Consider the following 20,259-nt stretch of genomic DNA (forward strand, 5'->3'; position numbering starts at 1 on the left):
AGCATAGCTGACTTGCGGGTCCCCGAGAGGCATGGCGGAGCACGGGCCAAGGTTCTAGAATGTTCGGTCACGGAACGTTCGGGTCACCAGTTGTTGGAACTCAAGGAGAGACAAAGAGAACCGGCTGGTTCGACGGCGAGAGCCCAACTGATTTATTTTCCGCGGCTACGCGGGCGCGAGATGATGAACGAGGATGATGATAGCACCGCTGAGGCTGCTACAAGTCTATATTGCACGGTTCTGCGGATAGGCCGAACTGAGATGCTCGAGCACGAGCTGGCGGGCTACTGCCACAGGCACGTTCTTCCTTTGAAGGCCCGGGATACTGGCACAGACCTCGGGTCTATCAAGCGTCCACATCGCCGGGGCGTGCAAGGGCAGGGAGAACTGTGAAGGGACGGGCCCTTTTAGGCGTACGGTAGTACGACTGAAGTCAGAGTCTGGGCAGCCTTCATCGACGTGGCCATGGACGTGGCGAAGGTAGTGAAGAGGGTGTCGAGCAAGGTACCGTGCGAGAACGCGGAGGGTTGCGCCGTTCCGCAGGACGTCGATCGACGGTTCCGTTGGTTTTGGTGAGGAACGCATGTTTAGCCCGTTATTTCTCAAAAAGCAAGTCATATTGTAGAAGTAGCCCGCATAATATTACGTACCTACAACCTAAGGACTACGCTCCAATTGCAGCATTGCCTGTACTTCTCACCCAGTGGCGTGGCCAGAAAAATATTTCCGGGGGGAGGGTTCTATGGGTACCTCCTCTGCCATGTAAAATGGGAGAGGAGTATTCGTTTCCCTCTCCCAAATACACCAGCAAAGGTACCATTTCGGGGGCGAGCTGAACACCCAGAACCCCCCCCTTAAAGATGAGTGCGGTGCGGGTATACCCGGGGATACCCGCGAGTACCCACGCAAGTTTGTTATTTGCGGGTACACACTTCCGTGTCATCGCGGGTTGCGGGTAAGGTGCAGGTAGACCCGCACTACCTCCGCGGATTACGCGGGTATACCCGGAGGCGCAAAATCAACCCGTCAGATTTTTATGTATGACCCGATTCATGGCGAACATTTGGCCCAACAATGAAAGATGGAAGTCACTGAAAAGATTAGCCAGGGCTAACCTTTTCAGTGAATTCCATCTTTCATCGTTAATTTCTTAGGCAATTTGAGTCCTTGTATGTATTTGTCCTTTCTATGTTGTTCCAGCCTCAGAACATCAGTTCTCTCATACTTAGCTCAAAATACTTTCAAGGACGTTCTATATCCAATTCATCATCTCAAAATAAATTTGTTGTTGTTGCTTGCCACATAGGGTTAACTTTGGCTATCTTTCGACACCAAGACTGGTACACTTCGCATCAGTAAGCTGGCAACCATGTCAGCAGTGGCCACTGCGTAAGAGTTGGAAAAGTGGCGTGCTAACGGACATTGTCCTCAGCATCAATAAATCATTTCGTGCTGTCACGATCATGTGGCATAACAGAAATATGCGTACGCATTGGGCTGTGGGTATATCGGCGGGTATGCGGATAGGCGTCGGGATGTGCGGGTACGGATGCGGGTTAAGCCAATGACATTGCTGCGGATGCGGATGCGGATTGTGCCCCCGCGTGTGCCCGCGGTTCGTGTATTCGTAAAATTCGTACCCGCGGTTGCGGGTACGAATTTTCATACCCGCACTCATCTCTACGCCCCTCACTCCCCCTGGCTACGAGCTAGACATATGCCAACAAGTGCTTATCCTTGTCCTTGAGATAAAGACTACAGTGAGGCGCTTTCGGTAAAGACACAGGACGTGTAATGGTGTCCCTAATTTCCCTTTGACGGTATAAGCACATGTATCCTCATTATTACTCAGCTCTGGTAGACTCCAAATATTGTGGAAGTCTCTAGACGTTATGCCGGAGTTCAAGCCCGGTGACTTGGCAAGTGGCTCTAGTTAACCCGACACTGAGAATGATTCGTGTTATAGCACTTATATAGATAGGAACTTTAGTTCGTCTTATTCCGTTACGTATATGCACAAACGCTTGGTTCGAAGCAAACGCGAACATTCATCTGCAGCATGGAAGTTTCGCTCCAGGATGAAAGTCTTGGAGTCTTTTCACTGAAAATGTTACGAACCATAATTTATACGAGTAGCATCCCCTTTCTTCCGTGATTAAACTTGTAGTGTAAGCGGGCGACTTCTTCGAACCTTAAGTATTCCACCATTGTCATCGAAAAGGAATACAAATGACATGCTGTCGATTCAGTATAGCAAGTCGCTGCGTCGATAATCCTAATCTATTTCCGATGCCCTTGTTCTGGTCTCGCTTCAAATCCGCGTACGTGGTGGAGGGGGCAAAAGGGTGAGAGCACGTTTGTTAACGCGATCTGCCTTCGTGGATCGTGTCTTGGAATAATGCCGGACGGTCGCGGGGCAGTATTGCTAGTAGTACTGCTCCTAAAAAGATTTTTCCTATTCTTATTAGGTAAGGGAAATTTTCATACCTATTCGAATAATAATTAAAAAAAAAATGTTATCGACGTGCGCCACCGATCATACGTTGGAAGGCTTTTCTGATATAGTTATCATTCAGAGGCTCACATGCTCCGTCTTGACTCCAAAGTGCAAAAACAGTGGTTCTGGTGGCTGTTTTGGGACAGCTTTGAAAAAGTATGTCTACGGTATAGTACCCGCTTATGCAATCATGCCGAACCACTGTAGTTAGGCTACTATATAAGACGCCATAATAACGATACTAGCCGTAACTATATAACTTATCTGACTGGCAGCAAATAAAAGCAGTGCTTGCACTTGCCGGTTTCACCTTTGCACGGCGTAAAGGAGTATAATTACTGTTCCGTCCCTAACGCAGGCACCCCCACCATACTCTCTTGTAATGCAGTGAAGTGCTCTTAACGTGCATGAAGTCGAGAGTTCTTGTACCTAACTTATTAGATACCCAACTCAAGTTATTCTATCTGAAATGCTTTTGGGAGTAGCTCGGTATCTTACAAGTCGTTTTATGTTAGAAGTGAGTATTTAATACTTAAACTTAATTTAAACTTAAATACTTTTTGGGAGTAGTCTGTCTGTATTAATTTCGTAAGTTACTTCGAAGACACTTCATTTGCTTTTGTTGTATTTTGTTAGCGAGAGACAAACAGGGAGGACGAACAACAACAACAAATAAGTAATGATGGAAGGACGAGAAGATGATGAACTTCGTCTGTGTGTGTCTTTTGTTATGCCACTTACATTTACATACATCTAGCGAGGAGGAAAGCGTCTACCAAGAAGATATGGCAGAAAAAGGAGATCGTCCATGCCAGCATATCCTTTCATCCCCATTTTGTCTGAATTTGTTTGGCAGTAGATTTCACAAATTGTAACTTGACAGTATATATTGAAAACAGCGAGTTACTTTTGTGAGTATTTATTATTCCATTTATTTTACGGTGGGCTTATGTTTTGGTCTATTTGCTAATATGAAGCAGAAGTCGTGATATCAATCATATCATTGCAAAGCGCACCCTACCCACAGAAGGTCCCAACTTGAACGACTGGCGCGTTACACAACCTCAACAGAACTACAGTTACGACAATAGGGTAACAGTACCCTCCGTTTGACGGGAAAGACAGATGCGAGACAGCATCGCATCTGCACTGCATTCTGTTGTTATGTTCATCGTTACAAGTTTCTATTCGCAACTAATATGGCTAAGAAGGAGTAGCCCGAGGTAGGTTACTTCTTTCTCCGGATATTAATAAGATACAAAAAACAGTACAAAAAGCAAACCTGAAGAAATGTTGTCTGCTACAAGAAATCTTGTGTGAGCTTCAGTGTTGGATTTTTGTACTGTTTGTGCCCTCCGTGGACATTGACGGGATTCATCAGCTTCTTAGTGCTGCTCCTAAACTGGCTAAGCTTAGCGCAATGAACACAAGTCACCGAGCAACAAAGTGCAAGTTTAACACTCCCTTCGTCAGATGTCGCTGGCGCGCTGGCGAACGTTTCCGGTTGGTCGAGGCGTCTCTCCGTATGTAAATAGCGGCTAGGCCTCTTCGTTGGCGCGGCTGAGATACAAGTGACGGCTATGGTGCTCAAGTAGTTGTTGGTTGCTTGTGCGTGTGGTGTGAGCCTTGTTTATGGTAGAAGGCAGCTGTGGTGGATACCCAACTTTTAGGAGTCTTTTGTTTATAGCCTCCTCAACGCTAGGAAACTTTTAGCGTCCTCTTGCCGGGATTATTCGCACAGCTACGCGGGAGGAATGTGGAATCCAACGTTGCTTGCCCTGCTGCTCGCCCTCAATGGAGTACTACTCTCGGCGGAAAAGGTAATCTCGCCCACAAGTATCCTACACACCGATATTTTACATTTAGTCCTATGCAAGTCGGTGTTCCAAAGTGCCGAAAGTCCACCAGCGCTTTCGAGCTTGAAATTAGTGCTCCAAGAGCAACAGCTGCGCGTGAGCATCCCTTGTTTTCAGTACCAAGGTTAGTGACCGGAGCCGCCGAAAGGATATAGCGGAAACACTAATTTTTCTCTAGTTCCGACAGTTTTAAGAGCGAAATGAAAAATATATTTACTTTTACGTGTTAAGTGCAACTGCTTTGCAATTGACTTGTGTTGCGTCGATGTAGTTTTATGGTTCGTTTCCTGTGTGCATGTGGGACTAGCTTATCAAACATGCTTTGTAGGTGGCCTTGTTTGTACCCAGAAAGACAGTCTTTTCAAACATCTATGGGCTTTCTTTAATTTTTCCTGTCAGCGGAGCGCCCTGAGGGAACGGCCTACCTTCCCATTGCCGCGGGTGCCGATTTTCCCATAAAGGACGCTTTGGCCCGCGGTTCCGACGCTCCGTGTTTTGTTACAAACGATAGTTACCTTTGACGGACGGCTCTTTTCATGGCATTCTTTGCCTTTGTTACTGACCCACACGCGCATTCCGTGGAAGCGGTCAGGTCTTGTATTCGCCCGTTTATTCTGAATTTCGTTTTCAGTCTGCTCGGCGTTAAGCCTAAATTTCCTGGCTTATCGATCTGTGTGTTTCTTTTTCGAAAAGCGCACCTCAAACAACAAATGCCACGTTTTTGGTATCTTCGAACGTGCTAAACTAAGCCTAGCTGTTGTTAGAAGTCGTGAGTGCCTTCTAAGTGCTGGCAGACGTGCGTGGGGGCTGAAACGGAAGTTCAGCACCGGGGCATCTGCTCTTCAAAGTAGCCGTGCTCTCGCTATCTGTGGCTGTTAATCGCAGAAGTCGGTAAACTTAAGAGGAGACCTCTTCGACGTTGAACTCTGCTCGAAAACTTCTTACCAACGGAACTAGCGTTTCTTTGTTTTTTTTTTTTTTTTTTTTTTTTTGTTGTCACATGTGTGTCTGTTCTTCGACGGTGTGTGCGATTGTCACGTTGCACGTTTGATTTTTAACGTTCTTGCGTCTTTGCGTGTATATATATATACCTTTAAAGAAAATTTTCTCTCATAACTCTGTCTGCCGTGTACCGTGCTGTTCTCGTCAACAAGCCTCTGACTCTCAAACTGGAACAATCCGGTTTGGGTCGCGTTCAGCATGCTCTGCAGCTGAACATTTTGTCACAGTTGTACCATATACTGTTAACATGTGTAAGTGTCTCTAAGATAAAAAACAAAACAAAAAAACATGATATCATCGACGTATATTTCCCCTATGTTGTCTATTTCTCCATTCTCTCGCGTGCTGGCTTAAAATTTCTAGAAAAGCGAAAACGCAGATATCTGAAAAGTCGTAGGAACAAGAAAAAGTCTAAGTATGGTGCTACGGCATCGCAAAGCTACGGGCTAACTTATCACGAAAACGGCGCGTCGTAAGATGTGTGCAACGTGAACCGGGGTGAACATAATCTCGAAGTCATGCGTCAATCAAACACGTCAATCACAGTGACACTCTCATACACCCTAGTGATACTGTTCCGAATGATAATGCAGCTTAAGTGCGTCGTGTGCATTCTTGGCTCCCCTTCGTCCATGTTCAGACGTCGTGATATCGATGCCGGTTATCGCACGCCTCCAGTCTCGATACTTGTCACTTCAAACTATGCCGTATCATTTCATGTTATCTCCCATAACATAACGTACGAAGTACCTGCCGGAACTGTGAGAAGATGTAGAGCGTGTTTGTTAAATAACATGGTAACACACGCGAGGACAACAAACCTCTGTCCGTCCGTGTTTCTTCGCGTTTGTTACAGAGTGCCTGCCGTGCGTGAGGTGCTGTTTACTCCTTAACCCATATCAACTCACAAACGTATGGCAATAAATACATATAAGTTACATAATAATTAGGGATGGGCCAACCGAATCCACGAATCCTAGGCAGGGATTCGGGAATCCGAATCCCAGTGCCCAAAACGGCCAATCGCCGATTCTTTCGAATCCACCAACCACGTTTTTCTTTTTCAGATTTTCGCCTCTTTCATTGGCCGACAGGTGTTTTCATGTTTGTTTGTTCATATTCTGGTTTTGCTTTGGATTGTTGCTTAATTCAGACTCGAATTTGTGCATTTCTTGTAGTCGATGAACATGTTAAGTAAAAGTAGTATATGGGTATATTTTCACCTGAAACTGAAGCATTATTTAACGTGTTTTTTATTGAGCAAAGATATCATATTTTGCTTCAAAACACTTTTCACTAGAAGTTTTTTTTTTCCTGGCCTTTTATACTCTTTTTAAAGAAAGGATTCGCAAGATTCGAGATTCGTACGATTCGTGAATTCGTAGAATCTTCCTTAGATTCTGACTGATTCGGATATGAAAAATTTTGGATTCGTCCCATCTGTCATAATAGGTTCACATAAAACGCCAGACGGTGACGAGGTCTCCTTTGCTTCCACATGCTATCGAAAACGCTCTTCAGTAGGCGGCGTAAGATATATGCCTTTTTCTTCGCATAAAATTAGAGCGCCGCACTCTCCCACTTTATAAAGCTTGCTGCACTCTGTTCCGTACTACGGAATGAACGGTGACTTAATTTTTTTATGTGGTGGCACATTTCTCGTTCTTCTGTTTTGTCAATCGGAGCCTTGTGTTTTAGGGTAGAACCACGTAAGACCCGTTTTTACTCTTGATTTCCATCATCGTCACATAGTGTGAAACCCAGAAATGAACTTCCTAAAGTGCAAGTTCAGCCGCCACATTGTGCATTCAGTACAGTCGCTCGGCATCTTGTGTTCATCTAAAACGCGTGAATTTTTTTTGTTCACCGGAAAGTCTCCTGCTTCCACCCGATATCGCCCGATTATAGAGCCCATGAAATAAAGCCCGATTTTGGCCCCTTCCCCCATTTAAACTAACAAATGCCGAAAACACAAGGGTTTACAAATACTCTTCACCGCGCTAAGAATATATTGACGTGTTCGCCACGCTGCGCTGGCCCGTCGTCCGCGCATCAAGCAAATCTCAAGCTGTGAAGGCGCAGCGTCCTGCTGCTACCATTGCTCGGTGTTCTGAGCCGCAGTATTTTGCGATTAGGGGAAGTGCCAATATTTTGAATATTCCAGCATTGAGACGAGCGATTTCATATTCTATTTGAACTCCGAATCGAATATTGAATTTAGTATTCAAATTTCGAATCGACGCGGCGTCTCCTCCAAGCCGATTATATTGGAATAAAGTCAAACGTTTGCCTTATATTGGAACAGTTGCGAAGCTGTACTCGTAAGCCCAGAAGCGGCACAGGGTAGGGTATGAAGGTGAGTTCTGCTTGGTACGAAGATCCACATGCATGTGTAGTGCATACGCTGTATATCTGTATGTGCATATAACGTGTGTCCCGTTCCAAGTGTAGCTATTTGCTTCGGTAACGTAACCGTTTTCTGCAGTTTTAAAATTACCTTCCGAACAGCCCGATTTCCGATCTCTGGTGTGCAACTCCAACGCATGCTCATAACTGAAAAATAAATCAATAAAATAATAAAATTCATGGGCAAGACACAGGTCGTGGGCGTTCACGATGGTCTGATGTGCTGACCTAGGCTGGGCTCTAAGATATTGTGCTGGTTACAAAATTACAAACAAACAAAAAAAAAACACACAATTTTCGATCGAACGGCATATGTGCGGGCAAGCTGAAGGAAAACTTAGTCTTGTTGGGTTGTCTTCAGCTTTCGCGCAGTGTTCAGGCCTGTTTACCATAAACATATATCCTTTTTGTACGCGTTTTGTCTCCATCGCTGTCCGAAGTGACTCGCTGCATTTGTCTTCATTCACCTCCTACTGTCATACTAGGGAGTTACAGGAAAACTTTCACACAATAACGTTTCTGAAAACATATTACGCCAATCGCCGGATTCCATTGGAGTGACTTTCATTACTTTGCTGATATCTCATTGGCGGACAGCGATATACGGAGTCGGAGGGCGCTTACTATTTCCTAAAACTCGCTACTGACGCTTGTTCAAGCCACGTAGAACATGAGGAAATTGAAAGTGTTCCCGCCCATTAGGCCTTCCAGAGATATTTTTCGCCGTTGGTGCAGCTGCATGTCGAATTGGTGAGGGGGCCCTGGAACCACTGTCGACTTTCACTTTCATCTTATCTAGGATACCAGGTCCAGGAAAGTATTTGCCTTAAGAATGAGCAATCTTTCGCTGTAGGGCAGTGTTTCTCAAACTGCGGGTCATGACCAGAGGTGGGCACCCTCACGAGGGCGTGCGAGGGTGAGGGTTTCCTCACCCTCACCTCACGATATTTGAGGTGAGGTAGGGCCAATTTTTCTGGTAATGTTTGAGGTGAGGAAAATTTTCAAAAAAATTGAGGTGAGGAAAATCTCAATGTTTTTGAGGTGAGGAAATTTTTTAAATGTTTTTGAGGTGAGGAAAACTATGGAATAATCTTTTGAGGCGAGGCGAGGAAAAATTTATGAATGCGCATTTTATGAAAACTTTTCCCGCGCGTACACGGGATGTCTTTCCTTCTTTCCGCAGCTTCTGTCTATCATCTGGGCGGGGACTGCCTTGCTGTCTCGCCGCTGATCTGACGCTCGACTCTGCGCGTCATTCGCATACCCGCAACTGAACCTCAATTTCCGCGCAACTTTTACGGGTATAACAATCGTTCCACGAATCGTTTGCTGTGATTGACTAGGCCAAATCCTCCAAGAAAAAAAAGAACGTTACATTGACTAAGCAATTTCATGAGTTCAATTTCGAAAATGTATTTCAATGGCAAATTGATGAAACTATTTGTATTTGACAAAATAAATGTCAAAAGTGGTCAAGTGACACGTTTCGTGCCGCACCCTGTATGCATTCACGCTTGAGGTATATGCATTTACATTGGCAGTCAATCAAAGCCAACGCGCATCGAATACACAATCTTCACATCGAATACACAAATAGCTTTAAAAAATTGAAGTGAGGTTATGTGAGGACAAGTTCGAAAAAAATTGAGGTGAGGAAAATTTAAAAAAAATTGAGGTGAGTGAGGAAAAGTCTCAAATTTCTTTGAGGTGAGGGAAAATTTTCAATACAAAATTGAGGTGAGGTGAGGAAAATTTTTCTCCCAGAAAATTGAGGTGAGGGCGAGGCTAGTGAGGACAAACGCCCACCTCTGGTCATGACTCCCAAATGGATCACGAGCCTTTTTCTAGGAGTCATGGAGGGTCCAAGCAGACATACGATATGCCTTGAGCCACACATGCAGACTAACGTATTGATTTGGTAGTATCAAGAAGGCAAATACATGCTTCTCATTAATATACGTGATTAAATCAATTCTTGTTAAAAGACATTAAGCATTTTGTGGTAGCTCTCTCTGTGGTTAATATCTTTTAAGTAAATTACAATGTAAATGTATCTCAGTCAGCGAAAAAAAAGTAAATTTTCTGAAGGCTTATAAAGGTGGGGGGGTCATGATAGGTTTGGTACTACTCAAAGGGGTCACGTACTGGAAAAGTTTGAGGAACACTACTGTAGGGGGACACGAAATGATTTTCTTTACATTTCACTGACGGAGCGTCTCTTGTGGAAACCGAAGCATCAGGGACGTTCCAAAGTTATCCTCGTATGGTTAATGAGCTGCCGAATGGGACCCGTTCACCTTGATCACTTTTCGAAGCCATTTAATGCCTACTGCGTCATGTGTTGCGTTTCCGATTGAGGGCGACGCCCCTCCCCACCACTATCAATACCACGTAAAGACCACCATCAATTAACTTGCCAAGTTCAAAGGCGGTAGTCTGAGAAATGAAAGCACGGAACATTACAAATTTCACACGCCAATTATTGCCAAGGATCCGATGGATCAACTTTATAGTTGATGCTGCATTTCTTCTGGCAGAATGAGCTCTAAATAAGGCTTCCTGAAGTATCCAGTCCGAGTAGCTTAGGACTAACATCTCTATTTTTTACAGCGGTAGCTGTTAACGGGAAGGTATCGGGAAATCGCTGTGGTTGGATCACAAAACAGAGTTCAATTTCGCCTCGTTTTTTTTCCTTACAAACAACCCTCTTTTTCTCTTCTTCTCTGCCTCTTTCTGTCTGTCAACTGTCGGTTTCTGTAATACAAAATAATCTAAAGCTTATAAAAGCAGGTTTGACGTTGTCCCGGGAAGTGTCCTGATTTTTCAGCGCTTCCTATCCCGATTTTTGTATTTTTATCCCACTAATCCCAGCGCTACACATCACCACTCACTCCATAGATCACAAGGCAGTATATAGTTGCGCATATATGTGTCATATGCAGGGTGTTCAAAATTAAGCTTTCACTAGCACTTTATAAATAGGTGAACAAAAGAAAACTGGTGCTATTTTTTTCTGTTCCTTGAGTAAGAAACAGGTGCTTCATAATTAGCAGCACCTGCTTCTTACACAAGTAGCGTAAAGTTATCATCCGGTGTCCTGTCATCACTGTGTTTGCGTAGCGCACGTGAAAGCTTAATTTTGAACACCCTTTATAGAAGTCAACACAACAGCTACCGTTGAAATTCGCGTTACACAATCTTAACCGCACGGTAATTTTTATTTTATTTTACCAATCAATATCTAACTTCTCGCAGAACGACTGAGTGCACGAGAGCGTCGTGGTGTTACTTTTCTCTGAAAAGTGCTTCAAAACAAAAATAAAGTAATATAATGTTTACTCTTACATTAGTGTTCTTTAATGCGCGCATTAACGTTAATGTCCCTTTGTTCTAAGTTGCCCAGGATGGGGGCAGTGCATCTTTGTCCCTTGACAAATAAGTGTCGCTGCGAAACAAAAGATGCAATCATCAAATTCTCGGTCGCTAACCCCTGCGGCAGCAGTGGAAGCTTGCGTCCTGCGATCGATATGTACATGAACACGGCCCATACATTACTCACATACGCGTACGTGGCCCAGGGTGACCGGAACAGCTTGGCAGCAAGTATGGTGCGGCGTTTCCTGGAATCTCGTTTGAAGCTCTTGCGTGCCCATCTTCACCTACTCTGGTACCAGACTCGTTTAGTTTGGAAGCCATCGTTTGGCGGTCGTGCGTGCTTCCAGTGCAGCCAGGGAGGCAATTGCTAGGGGCGCTCTTTGGCTCTGGTGTTGGCGTGCCTGGCTACGCGAAACGGTCGGGCTCCGGTTAGTCGATATCTCTGGCGGCAGAGAGGGATACAGAAGTGAAAATCGTGTTCCCGACTGGGGTTGGCGTTGGTCATGCAAAAAGAGAATCACTTAAAACATTCGAGATGGTATCACTGTAGAACAAGAGGACACTGTCACGTGGAATATTTGTTTATGGAGGTATTGTTTAGACAAAATAAGCATTAAACAAAAAAACGGATGTTCGAAAATTGTAACGAGTAATTTTAAGCGTACGGTCTACTAGGCAAAAAAAGATAAAGTTAGGAGATAACTGGGTAATTGTTAACGCGGAATACCAGATAAATGAAGATAAATATCTCGGAGGTGTTTCAGACGGGCCTGCATTCTGCGCTTTTCTAGTGGGGGTCCATGCAGTTGGACTCCAGCCATCGGTGGGTAGTCGACTGTTGTGGGGGAGATATGTTTATTGAAGAAACAAAAAAGGAAAGGAGGAAAGTGTTGGTGTTTCGGTGCCAAACCACCAGATAAAAGAAATTGGCCCCTGTTAGCAGATGTTTGCAGGCAAAAAATGCACAAAGGATGTACGGAGAACGTGTACGTTCTCCGTTCATCCTTTGTTTATTTTTTGTCAGCCAATTTCAGTATACTTCGCCGTTTGAACGTATGTATGATCCTGCATCGCTCGCGAACCCACTATTGTCGGGATCGAGCTCTTTAGCGCCTATTTCTCACAGCATTGGAACCCCCTTCTCTTGCGACGCAGAAGCGGTCGAGAGCATTCCTGGAAAGATATTTGATTATGCGACGGCAAATCTTAACGCGTACACATGCGCACTTATTTACTTTCACATACAAGGCATATACAAGTGGTTAGAAGTGACCAGTCCCTCGATTGTGGGAGCCATTATCTCTATATTTCTCTTAATACACTTTAGCGAACATTAAGCCGTCATATATCCCCTTCAGCGACGCGCGACTGAAATTTACCGTATGCAAGGCGGAACTCTCCGCCTTAAAAAGTCAGTGCGTCACGCGCCGCTTGCCACGTCAACCTACATTGCCTACGCGTTTCGTCCCACGTCTCTGGGTTATTGATTCGTGAGAGATGCCACGTCGCATAGTCTGTGCCTTACTTTCACTGCAATTGTGAGGGGGACGCAATGCGAGACGAAATAGCACGACTTTGGTCATTGTTGGCAGATAACGACATGCAAATAAAATCGTGCGCTAGATCTCGGATGTACTCCCGCCGCAAAGTCTGCCGCAGAGCAAACACGTCTGCGAGTCTTCGCCATATAACTCCGGGCTACCGGGCGTGTGATGTCATTTCCTGTAAGCGGTTGGCCTCATCTCCACTACTTCCGGGGCCTCCCTCCCGCTTTATTTTCATCTTGCAGCCGTTGGTTTCCAGAAGGTCGCACTGTGGGCTCTTTCTGTAGGCACCAGCAGAGTCTCGTAGTACGGAGGGCACGTGTGGGTTTTTTCATTCAAGGATGGGAGCATTCTGGTACTGTTGCTTGACGCCGTGGGCAGCGTTTTCTCGGTTTGAGGCGGCGAAGAAAGTGACTGGAGGAAAGGAATCGTGAGATCGTTCTTGTGCCTGGGTAGACAACAACTAGGCATGTGCGAATGTTCGAATTTTTCGAATACCGAAGCGAATGAATTCTATACAGTGTACGATTCGATTTCCGAATTGGATGAAAACAGAATTCTGTGTCCGAATCTCGAGTCGAATTGACGTTTCTTTCAAACCGATTTCTTTCTTTGGGATTGGAAACGAAAGAAAAATATGGGGATGCTAGTCCCGACCTAGTCGGGACTGGATACTCCAAAACGCGTTTGTGGACGGAACAATAGAGCCGGAAACAAAGAGAAAAAACAAACAGGCAAGAGATCGAGTGTTTCAAGCAGAGGAAAGCGTAAAGGAAAAAGAGGGAAAGCAAAGGGGAAGCATGCCCACGTAAGGCCGAAAACGGCAAAAGAGAGGGTACAAAAGAAAGTGAGCGATATTTCATATTCTGATCCGCTTGAATCTGTCGCGTATACATGCTCTATACATGTCCACATCCTTACAGACTCTGTGTCTTGGCACTATTTTGCCTTAATTACTCTTGTGCCATAACGCACCAAAACCCCGTACAGACCCTTGCTGTTGTTGCACCAAAAACACAATAAATTAATCTATATTCGTACGTGTGCTGCATGTGTGTACGGTCCCGTTATACGACTGTTCGCTTCGCATTCAATTCGATTATGCGCTTCGTATTTGCTTTGGCTATGCATCTTCGCTTCGTATTGGATTCGGTTTTAATATAATTACTCGCACATGCCTAACAACAGCGTTTACTTTGATAATGGGTGGGCTATCTCCCGAATAGCGCGTGGACTGATCGTGCCTTCTGGCTCTTTTAACGATTAGATATGATGCGCTTTTCATCATTAGGGTGAGGATTGTGAAAGCTTTCAGTGTATAACTCATGAGATTCCTTTGTGAGACGTTAAGTTGCAAGTGAGCACTTGAAGCTTCTACGCTGATGGGCCGACGGTGTTATTGTATGTTCTTGGCTCGATGATGCGTCTGAAGTAAAGGGTACAGACACTCGACCTTCAATTTGCAACGCTGCTTATTTCCTGTGCTCTTGTACCTTGGGCACATTACATCTATACCTTGTATTGCTTCATGCAAGCGCTTGAAAACGGGATGTTTTGATTGCGTTTCGAGACTTTCTACATCGCTACAGTTCTCACTCGAAATTGTCGTACTGAAGGCGTATCCAGCTTTCTGCATTTTGTGGATGACCACCCTAATGCATCAGTTGCAAAAAAAAAAAAAAAAGAAAGAAAAAAAAACCCATATAGGTCTGCATAAATCGTAGAAGTTACTCCGTCAGTGTCTTTTTCGTTGGTTTTTCGAGAAGACCGATTCACGTGAAATGAATTGGTTGGCGAAAATGGTTCCCTCGTGGATAGCATTGCGTTGTCGTGCTGGCATGTTGTTACAACCACCTATTAAGAAGTATGCAGAATTGTTCGCAATTCTTGAATTCTGCGCAGTTTGTCACTGCAGTCAGACGCGGCCTCAACATTTCTTCTCGTGCATGTTTCGTGGCAGCTACACGATGGGCGCCCTTGTGTCGTTATCACGACTCGAGTCCTGAGGTTCTCCGAATGCATCGTACATTAGTCATGCACGCGTTGATGGAGCTGCAGGCGCGAAGCAGGTCCTGGGATTCTCCAATCTGTGGACGTTCTTGAACGAAAGCTATCGCCCAGTGTTCGTTTTTTTCGTTGTGGTATTATAGGACATCTCCATGAAACATTGTCTAGCACAAATGCCCTTCTGTCCCTAGCCATTTTTCCTTCCCTATGTCCACTTCTGCTTCCGTTCGCTTCGTATGCAACGCGTACGATAACATGACCCAAGCAGCACAATGTACTGAAAGTCGAGTGCAATAGGGGTGGACGGTATGTGTCTTATCAATGTTCTTTAGTTTCACGAGTCTGTTCAAGGCCTTCCACCTTCCCGTCCACCCCCATTGCACTCTACTTTCAGTACATTGTGCTGCTTGGGGATTTACCTTACACCTCTCTGCCTTTAAATTTCTGGCAGCGTGCACGCGTAGCTTAGTATCTCTCGACAGATGCTGTCAATGAACCACGTTGCTGAGGCAACAGGTACTTGCATCGGAAGCACGTTCCACGACGTCATTTCACTTTCTTTGAGATTCCCTCCCCCTTGGTACGTGTCTTCCCTACAAAACTATTCGCGGCACTTGTGCTTGAACATCACTCGGCATACGTCCTGTGTTTTCCTCCCGTCTGATGCATGATCCATGGGAGGGGATGGGATGGGTGCGAACGGCCGTTTAGGTGGGATGGCTTCATTCCGTACGTATCAGATGCGCGTGGTATTCTATAGGGGCCCATTTCTCGGGACAATATTTTGCCCTCCTTTTCTTGAGCTTTTGGTTTTTTCTTTTTATCGGGAGTCGTCCCGTTTGCGCTCGGTCTCTGTGAAGCCACGCATATTTCTACAATGTCCTTATATGTCCTTATATGTCCTTATATGTCCTTATATGATGACGAACAGAAGAAAAAAATGGGAAGGTGAGTCGCGACTAAACTGTTGTATTGAGGGTTAATTAATCCGAAACGTTGTCACGTTTCTTTCCCCACTGCACTACTACAGCCGTCTGCTTCCTGTTTATTTCGAGCGCGCAGGCAAAGGCGGTGAAAGCGTGTAAATACCGTTTCACTTATACGTGCAGAGCGTGAGGAGGCCTAACTGTGCGATGCCTGTTGGACGAGATGGGGTGTGCAGGCCGCAGGTTATACGAGGCCGTAAAAACTTGCTTTACGCCACTCGAGAAAAGACACTGCATGACACTGGCAGGACTGTGTATTGCCCTCGCGGTGTCGTAAAACGAAGGCACCATCTTTTTTTTAATCTCCCCTTCGCTGTAGTCTGTATGAGTACGGTTCCTGTCCGTCGTGAGCTCCACTGAGAGCAATTTTTTTTTTTATTTCCTAGAGATGTAAGTGGATCATTAAAGTTGCGGGTCGGTTGTGAGTTTTCGAAAACTTTTTTTGGAAGAATCGTGTGCACTGTCAGTTTTATTTGAGTTCCCGCCTCTGTTTATAGATCGCACAATCTCTCACACGCGCGGATGCCGCTTTTCACGATTTCAGTCGCGGCTATGCGCTAGTTATGTAAAACACGTACGCACGTTTGATGTGTTGTGAACACCGTATGTTTCCTCTGTGTGACTTAGTTCTGCTAGCGCTTTCCCTTTTTATTCTCTTCTGTTGTGGCTTTGGCTTTACGCATGTTAGGACTCAGATATACCTCCAGTGTTCCTGACGCAACTTCTTCTGTCTATAGTAAACTGCAAATGGGTGAGCACGCAATGCCTGCTGCCACTTCAGATGAGTGACGGTAGCCTGCATGAAATGTGATGGGCAACACCATGGCGATAGCCAGCCTGTGGGGCAGTGCTCTGCAACAACTCAAAAGTGCGGTCACAGAGCGTTTGCGGTTGGTCTGGTCAAAGGGCGTCACAAAGAAATATCACATGCTCTCCGATTTTCATACGAGATCTCCGTTGACCAGTGCCAATGTTGCACAATGGCTGACTGCGGTGTAGCTACATGTTTGAGTAGCAAGCCATACCGTCTGGCTGACCACTCTAAACACATAATAAGGAAGGAAGGAGGCCCGTCCATTACAAACACAAATGCTGAAAGCTGGAGCTTCGCAAGATGCCAAGCTTGGTGATACTCACTTCGCGCTGTGTATAGCACCGCATGGATAAATGGCTCCCCGCGCGGTGCCCTTCTATCGTTGACTTGGCGACTATACGTTTAAATCGATTCGAATCGCCGCATTCCCGATGTCGATATCCCCGATAGTGGCTCCCATTTATACCAGAAATGACCTTTGAAGCGAGAAAGGGTTATAGATGAAGACCATGCAGACCGCAGAATCGTTTCCTTCGTTCTGTTTTTTGTTTCTTCTTCTTTTTTTTTTCTTCCTGTGCAGTAGAGAGAGAGAGCAGCTGGGCTACGACGGAGCAATCTCATTCAGGGCGGCAACTCTTTAATCCTGTGGTCGATAATGTGATTGGGGAGCACTGGATCCTCCTCGGAGGTTGAGCAGTAGAAATTGCCGAGGTTGGCGCCTTTCCCCTCGGGCTTCAGTTAATGTTGGGATTGCGCCCGTGTATTTAGACTGCGCGCGTCTCGTCGTTAGGCTTCTGCGATTGAAGACAATGTTGTTGGTGTCCCCCTTTCTTTTCTGTGTTCTCTGATTGCCCGGCGTGCTTGATCAAGGAGGGTCCAGCAAAAGGCACTGCCTTCGCAGCGTGCGAGTTTTGCCGGAAGACATGGCGCGCACCCGCCTGTGATCCAACGGTAAGAAAATAGAGAGGTTCTGGGCAATATATAGTACAATTGAATGCCTCTCTGCGATAACGATGTTGACCAAATTGCGTCGCTTTCGAGAGAAGTCTGTAGAAGACTGTTAAAATAGACCTACTTTACATACACGTGTAAAAAACATGTGCACGCATGCATGTAAATATGGGTGCAATAATCTCCAGTCTAAAAAAAGTTATTTGTTTGCAATTTTACCTATTTCTTCAAAGTACAAATTTTAACTTGCATCACTATTGCGGAGATACGTTCAGTTAACGTCGTAACACCACGCATGTGGTGGTCCCACGTTCCTTTGCACCGGACGCAAGACCGTACTATAAACAACTTCCACTGGCGGCTCGTCTTGGCGTACGCGAAACACGACAATTATATTTTGATGATGAATTAAGTTGGGGAGGTTTTCCACTCTAGGAGTGTAACGCTACCCCTAGCTAGGGGGTCTCATATGGGTGACGACGACGATGATGAGAGGTGGCGATGGTTATCCTAGTGGTGATGGTGGGAATGTCCGAGGGTCACAATGAGGCAAAGCACAGGCTTCCAGTGTAGTGTATATGAGTACAATCGTACCAGGTAGCACACGGACTGTTCTTGTCGCTTATGTACTTCAGTCTCATCGATCCAGCACACTTTGACCACTCTTTGTCGTACTGGAAACGATCATATATATAATGCCAGATGTGATTGAAGGGTCATTCGCTGTCATAGTTACGTGTAAGGAGTCTCTTTCATGCATGTGTCTGTAAAGGGGGTATGGGTGTGTTTTAAGCTCATGGCTTCAAATCGACATATTTTCACACCTGTGACAGAGGGCATCTATGAACCTGATGTAAAGTAATTGGCATGAGGCTAGAACATCCTGCCACTCTCTGGCTTTTTCGACGTCTGCCATTTTTCAGAGGGCTTCGCGTGACGTTGATTGTGGCTTTACGACATTTATTACAAACTCGTTGTTGCGCCACTAGACCCCAAAATCATAATCATATATTACAAACGCCACATGGCCGATTGCCCTATGCAGTCTGTCGAAGTCAAAACACGACAATTGCAGCAAAGCCAACTCCCGTCTCATGCGCGGTATTTTTATTTCTACTCCACAGTGTCGTCTCCCCCAACTTCCACGAGCGCGTCTTTTGAAGGACGAGTGATACCAGAGCGCTGACTGACGCGCTGACACGACAGATTTCCATTCCTTTACGAAAAAAAAAAAAAAAAGTTGCTTTTGCGATCTTTTTGCATTACGGTGCGCAAAAGAAGCTCGAAAGAAACGACAGGAGGGTCGCGATTATCGTGTTTCCAATGGTCTCTGCGATCTCCTCCCCTGCCTGTACGTATAACGTTACAGCTGCCACGAGGCAGTACGTGTCACTAGTCTAATCATCTCCCTTCCTTCATGTGTTGCACAGTCGAGCTATGCGAGGTTGTTGCTCAGGGTCTTTCCATTCCGCGTGAACGGCCATTAGTACACGATTATCCGGAAAGATAACTCGTGTGTAATGCGTAAGCAACGCGTGAAATCGCGACTTCGAGTTACTCGTCAGAATATAGCCGTCCAGTTTTACCGTGCCTCCTTGTGTTCGTCGATATACGTAGGCTTTCATATCAAAATTGGCGGCCAGCGCTGTCCTACCCTGTAGGACGTGCAACGTGTCGCCACACTGTAAATTGAGACCAGAGTCACTAAATAAGCTACGCTTCAAAGTATGGACCAATATGGACACTGAGGCAAAAGGGCGGATTGGAGCCGCCATGTTGTTTCCGTTTGACTTCCAGCGCCATCCATGGAGCGCTCTTCGAAGTGTTGTCTTCCCACGACCTACTAGATTATAAGCACCATGTCATAGGCATGCACCCCTTCGCAGCGCCGCATTTAGAAGCTAGCGGTGGCGCTACTTATCGGCCCGGTTATTGCTTGCTCAATTTCTGCAATACTTTGTACTTCAGCTTAGCTTAGTATTTTTGCACAAGCGGTGGATGTCCCACGGGAGATGCTTCTTTCTAAAGTTGATAATCATCATTCTACACGTTTTCATAGGAGATATTGCTGTCGTCTGCTACGGTAGTCGTACGGATCTGTGGACTTTGTAACGTTTTCCGATTCTTGTCCACTCTGTTTAAAATATCGTCCCAAAGCGCCGCATTAATTCCCAAGTCAATGACACTGCCGGTTTTAAAGCGCACATCAGCCATTTCATTTCGTTAGCTAGTAATAACGTAGAGACGTTTTAAGGACGTAGCGACGTTTAACGACTTTTAAAGACGTAATAACGTTAAAAAAAAAAAAAAGACAGACTCACACAGCATCCGCTCTACACGACCACGGTGTTTTCGGTTCTGAAACGGGCTGCTTTGTTGAGCAGTCGTCGGACACCGTTGTGGTGAGGTTGCTCATCACCTGTGTCTTCGTGTCTATCTTTGTCTATGCGTGGATGCTGTAAAGAACTCGTACACTTGCTCGAGGAAATCTAAAAAGGCAGCACGGCAGCATCTGGCAGCTAATTTTGCCACCACATTCAGACAGCGCCCTGAGCAAGGAACCCGCGTAGCCGGGTGCTTTTTCTGTCGTACTCTTGGAAGTACGACAGAAACTTGTGCTTGAAGACCTTTGTACGTACTACTCATGGACGCATCATTGTCGAAGGACTACCCTGCCTTGCTTGATGTTTATGCCATGTGCGTAGAATAGAGCTTCGAACATGTCCTCAGCATTATGCCCCTGGTTATGCATGAACCGTACACGATGGAAAGCAACTGCTTCTCAGGCTGAAACACACAGTATTGTGTGCTTCACCTTGAG

At 45.5% G+C, this 20,259-nt stretch overlaps 1 protein-coding gene across 2 annotated transcripts in view; it reads left to right on the forward strand.

Moving 5' to 3' along the window:
• The first annotated feature begins 311 nt into the window (after nucleotides 1–311).
• The window catches only part of LOC135394223 (syndecan-like), a 123,806-nt gene continuing 103,858 nt past the window's right edge, over nucleotides 312–20,259 (forward strand). The window contains exon 1 of one of the 2 annotated variants that reach the window (XM_064624839.1): nucleotides 312–572. Coding sequence is in view for 1 of the 2 variants with exons in the window: in XM_064624838.1 (XP_064480908.1) it covers nucleotides 4,252–4,317 (66 nt within the window). In the remaining variant the exon portion in view is untranslated. Of the gene's footprint in view, nucleotides 573–4,034; nucleotides 4,318–20,259 lie in introns of those variants that run through there. The other variant, XM_064624838.1, reaches the window with a different exon arrangement.

The sequence above is a fragment of the Ornithodoros turicata genome, chromosome 5 (genome assembly GCF_037126465.1).
Source record: "Ornithodoros turicata isolate Travis chromosome 5, ASM3712646v1, whole genome shotgun sequence".
NCBI classification, from domain to species: domain Eukaryota; kingdom Metazoa; phylum Arthropoda; class Arachnida; order Ixodida; family Argasidae; genus Ornithodoros; species Ornithodoros turicata.